The 8,688-nt window shown below is 40.6% G+C and overlaps 1 protein-coding gene across 1 annotated transcript in view; it reads right to left on the bottom strand.

Moving 5' to 3' along the window:
- Positions 1-8,085: 8,085 nt before the first annotated feature.
- The window catches only part of Vwde (von Willebrand factor D and EGF domains), a 56,289-nt gene continuing 55,686 nt past the window's right edge, over positions 8,086-8,688 (bottom strand). Inside the window, exon 28 of the mRNA XM_023701407.1 lies at positions 8,086-8,161. Within this exon, the coding sequence (XP_023557175.1) occupies positions 8,147-8,161 (15 nt within the window). The 3' untranslated portion in view covers positions 8,086-8,146. The remainder of the gene's footprint in view (positions 8,162-8,688) is intronic.

Raw genomic sequence — 8,688 nt, forward strand, 5'->3', positions numbered from 1 at the left:
TTCAAAGGCCATCAACGATGCTTTCATAGTATTAATATGTTCATCTTCATATCAATGCAGTTTTAAAACAAAATTTTTATTTATATTCCATACTGGGGATTGAACCCAGGTCTCTGTCATTGAGCTAGCTGTACCTCTACTCTAGCTTTTAACTATTTTTTGATGAAGGAGGAAGCGTATGCAGACAAAGGTGCCTGAAGCCCACCTGCACCCTGCTGGTATCGCTCAGGCCAGCTGCTAGATGCTTAAGAACAGTACAGGCAGCTCTGAGGAATCAGCAGCAGCACCTCTGTGAATCCGAGCTGAGACTACAGCCCCGGGTACATTCAGTTCTCAAAGTGTTTATTTTTAGATGTCTGATACTTTAGTCTTTTTCTTCTGTATCTTAATGATTGTGTGCTAAAATTGATTTAAAATGAATGTTACTGATTTTAGTTTATGCTTAATGTATACACTGCTTAATCAGCGCTTTTTCAAAGGAGAGTCTGAATCAGGAACCCAAAATGGCAATGTACATAATAACTGAAAAATCTAAGAGGTATATAAAGACATCTACCTGGCATCATTTCTTCAGCTGGTTCAACAATTTTGTATTTGAACAATATCAAAGTTTAACATAACTGTCAGCATTCATGCCAATTTAATTGAGTTAAGAAGCGCCTAGGAGATTAGTCAAGCTTTCTTTTCAGTAGGTCACGGAAGCATGACCTCAGATGCTGTATGGGGTTCCTGGTTTCTTTCCTTGCTGGTACTCTTTTGTGTCTGAGTCCTAGCCTATGAATTAAATATCTTTGCTCTGACACGTGCTTACACCATGATGTTCCTGTCTTGTGGATGGCCAGCCGTGGGCTCAGTTGTCTGATACCATGAATCAAGTAAAGCAGCTGCTCTTAAGCTGCAGGTCTCAGGTATTTTCTTACAGCACAGCAAAGCTGACCAGTATAATAAAGCTCATGTGATATGTTGCTGTGCCAACCTGTGATCATAGTTGTCTTGGGGACTCATCCTGGATAATTATAATTTGGGCTCCAGCCTGAGCAGTTTAGTGACTCATAAGGATCCTGTCTCAAAGGAATAATAAAGAATAAAGGGCTGGGATGTGCCTCAGTTGAAAAGCCTGATCCTCTTTGACTGCCCAGTAAGAAGCATAGTTCAGGCCCACCACTGCACTGATTATTACATTCTTTGATTTTTCTTGCTTAAGACTTTTGAACTAAATGACACATTTTTTCGGGCCAATTGATGGCAGCGATCAGGACAGAAGGGCCACCAGGTCGATCTGGCAGCCATATTAGCTATCAAAGGAAATGAGTAAAACTCAGCAGTGGAAAGTGAACTACAGATTTAAGGAGAAGCCAAGAACAGAAAACAGCACTTCTTCTGTTTCAACTGCTCCTAGGTTCCCATTCACCTCAGCTTCACTTCCTATCTCGATTGCCTCAACCTTTTAACCAACCCCATCCTTATTGAATTGAATCAAACAATCCTTCACAATCAAACAGCCAACATGGTGGATCCAACTAAGAAAAAGGAAGCCAAGTTACATCAAAGAAGGACTCTACGGCAAAGGTAGAAAATAGAGATAGGGACTGTGTGGGCAGTTCACTGCTCTTCAACATCACAAATAGATATAAACCCAACATGCTCATCTGAGGCAAACACTTGATCAGGCCATGCCTTATTAATTATGAGAGAATGCCAAAGAGGCTTCCTGTAATTTTCACATTCAGGAAAATGATTAAAGTGTGTGAAGTGGTCTTCTCAAGCCAAAGTGAGAACTGGGGGTGGGGGGCGGGAACCTGACAAGAACCAGTGAACAAGGTCAAGTTAAGCAAACCGCCTTCTGGAATTAGATCAGTCCTGTGGAAAATAAAAATAATTTGGAAGCAAGTTTAACGAGTTTCTTAGTCAATAGTAAATATCAATGAAATCAACACAACTGTTTTACCATTCTTTGTGCGATGCAGTGTTTAAGGATTTTTTCAGACTTCATTTCTCTATGAACAAGAATTGAGTTGCTGTTTCCAGTAACACAGCCAAATGGCAACTGAGAAAATATCAATTATGTTGCTAGTCAGCATTTGTTATATAAGAATTAACATACTTAAGTTAATTAAGATATATTTAAATTAAGTATATTTTCTTAAATTTCCTACTTTTTAAAGTATTACATTAATTTAGAGTGATGCGGAGCCGGGGAGATGGCTCAGTGGAATAAGCGCTTCCCTGGCAAGCGCAAGGGCCTGAGTTCAATCCCTGGTTCTGAAAAAAAAAAAAAAAATTTAGAGTGATGATTAATGTGGATTATCATGTTGACTGGTTTAGGAACCAACCCAGAGATGCATAAAGTGCCCTTCTGGATGTGCCTGGGTGGGGGACGGAGAACTGAGCCTCTGTGCTATGTCTGTCCCTCACCCCTTCTCTTCTGGCCATTTCCCTACTCTGCTTTCCAGACACCATGAACTGAACATCTTTGCTTCTCTGTGCTCTTCATCCATGATGTTTCTGCCCTGGAGCAAATTGACGATGGCATATAAAACCATGAGCCAAATTAAACCTCTCCCCCTATGGGTTATGGGTGCAGGCATTGTGTCCCAGGAACAGGAAAGGTAACACAAAGCTACCAAACACTTGTACTGGAAGGGGTCTCTTGGAATGCACATATATGAGCACATGGGTCAGAAATCTTTAGAAACAGCCTGCAGCAGGAGTTTGGAAAGACTTGAAAACGCAAGTTATAGAAGCTCCAGAATCCTGTAAGCAAAGCCTGAGGTTAGAGGAGCAGTATGCTGATAGGAATGTGGATCACACTAGCCAGTCTCATGAAGTTTCCATTGGAAGCAAGAACTCGACCAGGAAATGAACAAGAGCCATGTGTGCTACACTGTAGGAAAAAAAAAAAAAAAGAAAGAAAGAAAGAAAAGAAACGAAGTTGTCTACATTTCACCTATTTATTAGACTTTATGCGGGGCTGAGTTTAAGGGCTATGATTTGACTGAGGAAAGTTAATCTCATGTTCAGGAAGTGGCGCGGGTACCACTGACTGCTTTTCACCAGGGATACGGGGAGAGTCAGAGACAAAGGAGAAAGCAAACATTTTTGAAACACTAAAAACTTGGCTCAGAAGGAACCATATGTAAAGTTGAGGTTAAAGAAATGTGGTTGCCAAGGAGCTTAGTGCCACTGAAAACAAACTAAGTACTTCAAACAGAGACAAGGTATCTCAGAAATCAGCATAGCCTCACTCTTAGTTACTTTTCTCATTGCTAAGATGCAAAAACTGACACCCAGAATTTAAAGGAGGAAAGGTTTATTAGGCTCACAGTTTGTAGAAGTTTGTGCACATCATTGGTTGGGTCACAGCAAAAGAGAAAGAGTTCACTGCACAAAGTAAAGCAGGATCAAGGGAGTAGAGTGGACACAAGTCACACACCAGGTGACTTATATATCCCCACCATAGACTGATTCGGTAATGAACATTACACACCCAGGGTCTAGCTACCTCTCAAAAGCCCCAAAGTACATGAGGCTTTGGTGGGACACCTAGTATAATAAGCCATAATGTCCACCTATCATATGCTCAAAGTTTAAAAAGTATAAATCTGTCATTTGAGAAGCTAGCACCTGGGCTTCTGCTGAAAAAGGATTGTGAAATTGGTTCCCTAGAATTCACTGAAAAGTGTTCAGTCATTCAGGTACTTAGAGGTCTCTGCAGCCATGGTCCAAGGGACCCAGCTACTGCTCAAGCTACCTGCAGACATTGGCATCATCCACATTATGCTTGTTGTACAGGCATGCAAGAGTTGCAAGGTCATGAAGACCTCTTCACAAATTCAATAGTCTTGGAGGTCAGGCAAGGAGACCTAAGAGAACAGGGTATAAAGCTGTGTGTCTGAAACCAAAGATGCCTTGGAAACCTAAAGAAGTTGGAGATGGAAATACTTGCTGAGAAGAACTCCAGGCTGTGAGCAGAGCTAGTGCAGGAAAAGTACCATGTGGGCTGCAGTCAGTATGACCATGAATAGGGCCACCAAGGCCCTGTGGAGGTTTTGATTTTATACTTGTTATGTAGGTGGAATTACAACCTTGTATTATTTGTAGATTAATTGTACTTTAAAGAGATCTGTTTGGGTTTCAGGTTGACAAGGGGTGGGACATGACAGTTAAAGCAGTCTGTCAATTTGATTAGCTTGAGAGCCCCCCAGAGGATTAATGAAATGTACTTATAGGTGTTTTGGGGTGAGCCATGGAGGTTACACCTCTGGATCTACACTTGGTCTCTCACTCTTTTTCTGACACTGTTCCCCTGCCCTTCTTCCCAGCCACAATGAATTAAACATCTTTGTTTGCTCATATCCTTCAGCCAGGATGCTTCAGCCTTGGGGCCAGCTGAAAATGGGCTGAATCCTATAAAACCATGAATCAAATTAAATCTCTCCCCCTTTAAGTTGTAGGTGTCATGTTTTATATTCCAGCAAAGGGAAAACAGAGCAGTATATTTAGTTAACAGAAATATATGTGATTTAAACTCAAGTACACATTTTAGCAGTGGCATGATAGTGCTTTATAAAATTATATGCACCATATCTATGTTCCCATTATGAGCAAAAAAAAAAAAAAAAGCTCTGAATAAATTTAACCTGAAATTTAAAAGTTTGTAATTAATGGATATAAAAATAAGATAAATGAACAATTTTACGACAAAGTTTGGGATATTTTGATATTTTTTTAAAAGTTTATTTATGTGTGTGTGTGTGTGTGTGTGTGTGTGTGTGGCCCGCTCAGCCCACCAGGGGGCGGGGCTGGCTGGCATGTGGTGCTGGGGGATTGAACCGCGGTCCCTGTGCTTTGCTAAGCTTGTTCTAAGTAGGTGCTTTAGACCACCGAGCCATCGCACCAGCCCCATATTTTGATATTTTTAAAAGGCTTGCCAGGTATTTAAAAGGCTTAACAGGTTTTTCCTCTTTTGTAGTGCTATTGATATTCCACTGAGCTCTACCTCTAGTCATAGGAACATTTTTTTAAAGCAACGAACATATTTTATATAAAGGGTCAATGAAAAAGCAGGACTGGTTAATAATATAAGCATTTTGTTTTAATGGCAACATGAATAAAGGTGGCCAAACATTCTAATTAAAAAAAGTCTACGATCTAAATTTTTTGAAAAATTATTTATAAAGTACACATACAAAACCCATATTAAAGTAATTTATGCCGAAATTCTGAACCACTCCTTGTTTAAAAAGTACTCTCCACTTAGGTTTTGAATAAAATATTGTCCCTGATGGAAAACTATGACCAAGAAGTGAGCAACAGAGTGAACTTCATTCTCGTAAATTTGCCAAATTACTTTCTATTCTAAACTTAATTATATTTGAAACCAATAATTTCATTTGCATGAGTCATTAGCTTTCATAAGTAGCAATTTTATACAAAATCTATAAGCCATAGAATTTCTTCACTATTAGTATTTATAGATCATTAAACTTATTATAAATGGATTCTCTACGTGGAGAATTGTGGTACAAAGCTATGAACTGTTTGTGAAAATTTTAACATTTTAGTTTAGGTAAGTCAAAACATATTCTTGATTAATTATAAATTTTCACCTATAAAAATTTGCATTAAAAATTTGCATGAAGAAGTATAATGAGACTATTGATAAAATTTCTGTTTAATACTAAGAAAAGTTGGCAGAAAATCTGATATAAAAATCGTGATCATTTTCATAGCTAAGTTTTTTATTCCAACTTTTATATTTATGTTTTTCATTTGCAGTGCTGAGGTTTTTACAAGATCTTAGAAATTTAAATGCATATCAAGTCAGTGCTTATTGTGAATTTCTATTTCTGAATTTTTAGTAAATATATCAGTGAAATTTTAACTATATTCTCTTTAATAATCACATAATTGATTTTTAATAAATATGAAAGGATGTAAGAATCTCCTTAATTCTGACATTAGAAGCTAATACTTAAAAACTCTATCAAATTTACCTGTAATTTGATACTAATTATGTCTTTATTTAGCCTATGATTTAGATATGGCTAAGGCATGCTCAACATTTCTGCTTAAAAGAAAAAAAAAAGAGTTTTACAAATTTATGTAATTTAAGATGGGTACAAAATGCTTTTTGAAAAATTTGAGGTCAAATGTGAAACAGGAGAAAGAAGATTTGTAACTGACAATTACTCGTACTTTCGAAGCAGGTAGTTCAGCAATACGTGTATTTCCTGTCGACATTGCTTACCTTTCAGTAATACATCTCATACAATTTTGTTATTTTTAATCAACATTTACAGCCAAATTTTGTAGAAGGATTTAGTTTTGTGATCGTTTCCCTCAGCTCCTGCACGAAAATAGATTATTGCTAATCTATTACTAATTATTGCTAATCTATTACTGCCACTGTAACGGATACCAGATTATTAATCGACTCCAGATTATTAATCGACTTAATTTCGGCTCGCAGTTCGGGCGGCGGCCTGGCTGGGGGCTGGTGGGGAGGCGGCAGTCGCGGCGGGAGAGCGGCGGGGCCGAGCTACGCACCGCGCGGCCAGGCAGCGAGAGAGAGGCTAAGGGTCGGATTCCCACGCCCCCCTCAGCCCTGGCGGCCAGCGAGGGTCTCCTGAAATCCTCCGGCTCGTAAGCGGCACTTGGAGCTGGCGTGCGCGGCGCCGGCACTCGAGCAGGTAGCTCTGCGCTCACTGGCGAGCTCCCGGCGGCAGCGCCGCTCCGCAATGACCCGCGGCGGGCGCCCTGTGCGCGCTGCCCCTGCCTGCGCCCGGCTCCTCCCTCCTCCCCGTGCGTCCCGGCCGGCACCGACCGAGGCTCGCGCAGCTCCGTTCTGCACGGCCTTCCAGCCTGCTGCTTCCGCCCCGGAGCCCGCCGGCCTCCGAACGCATGCTCCGAAAACCAGGAGCCGAGCAAAGCTGTCCTCTTTGAGTCGCGGTGCAGGTGTCCTGTTCCAGCAGCGGAGAAGCGGCTAACGCAGACCGGGATGGCTTAGGGCGTTTTGTGGTTCTTTTCACACGGAAACATTATAGCTAAATGAGTCTTTTAAAACCACAGTGTTTTGTGATTTGCAATAGGTTTTATTGTGCTTGAATAATTCATAATAAATGAAATGATGTAAAAAACAAAACAAAACAAACAAACAAAAAAACCACAGTGTTCATCGTTTCTTCCTCCTTGCCCAGGAATGGTATAGGTCAGAGACATAGAAAGACTAGAAGAGAACAAAACAGACACAACTAACTATGCTACGGCATTTCATTCCTCTAAAGTGATGGTCTGATCTCTGGAACAGTCAAAAGCAGTAAGGCACAGACCCAGAGCCATTTTTCTGTCACCTCAGGAGGGCCCACAGCCATTTCTGTCTTCCTAATCCTGGGGACTGTGCTCTCTAGCACCCCCTTCGCCCAGGGTCTCTGTTAGTGGTCGCCAGTGAGCAGAACTTGCTGGAGAGTGCAGGGTGGAAACGAGGGAGTGGCTGAGATTTTTTCCTCAGATGTTTGCAGACAGACCGACCGAGTTTCCAGCACTTGGTTGTGAAGGACCCACTTTTCTTCACAGGGCTGATGCGAGGCTATGAAGTTGTTCGAGTGTTCAAGCAGCTCCAGGCAAGCTCCTGACGAGAACCCGCTTGGTGCTTTTGACGGGAATCTTCAGCATCAGCCCCTCCAGCCTTCCACAGCTGTTCTCAGGCCTCCACATCTGCATTCTCATCCTCAGTTTTCTCAACAATCCCGCAAGGCCCTAATTATGTTTTAGGCATTGTATATTTAGAGACATCAAGTGATTTCTCTTATACTGACTGACCCCTCGTGATGCAATGCAATTTGGTCAAAGGACTGAGAAAATATTCTGTTTATTCAATATTGTCAATGTTAAAATACAAGAAGGGCCATCTCACTATATAAACATCAAATCACATTATAAAATTAAGTTTAGATTATGTGGAACTCTGCTCTTCTCTAGCAATGACAAACAACTTAGATCATTTGACAGTTTATTGGTTTCTCTTATCTTTAAAATTTTTTTAAAGTGATGTTGACATAAACTTCAAGAGTTATCTTCTTTTTTTGTGAATTAAAATGTTTCAGGTTTTATGATCTAGGTCTGTAATCCACATACTTGGTGTCACTCAGGGATGTATTATCTGAAGTAGGAAGAAAGAAATGAAGTTATAATGAACAGTAGAAAATCCTTTAGTCCTTGTTCATTGTTCCTTCCTCTGTCCCCATGACATCGTACACAAAGCTCTTTTGGCTCTGTTTGTCACTACCTTCTGTACCGTTTTCCTAAAAATGCCATCCAATCAAAACCATACCTAAATGTCAGAACATTTGTGACTAAATAGATCCTGCAAAATATATGATCCTACCGCCGGGCATGGTAGTGCCAGCCTGTAATCCCAGTGCTGGGCTGGATGCTAAAGGCAGAAGAAACACTGCGAGTTCGAGGCCAGCCTGGGCTACAAAGTGAGTTCAAAGTCAGCCTGAAATGCAGAGTGAAACCCTGCCTCAAAAAGACCAGAAAAGGTAAAGAAAGAGCAAAAATTATGTGATCTCATCTCAGCAAAGAATTACATTTAAGAAACATCTGTATATAATAAACCCAATGACCTTTTTCTTTAGGTCCTTGGGAAAGACTGCAGATATTTACAACACATTGCAACCTTTTTTT

Source organism: Octodon degus, unplaced genomic scaffold (assembly GCF_000260255.1).
Source record: "Octodon degus isolate 3935 unplaced genomic scaffold, OctDeg1.0 scaffold00135, whole genome shotgun sequence".
NCBI lineage: Eukaryota > Metazoa > Chordata > Mammalia > Rodentia > Octodontidae > Octodon > Octodon degus.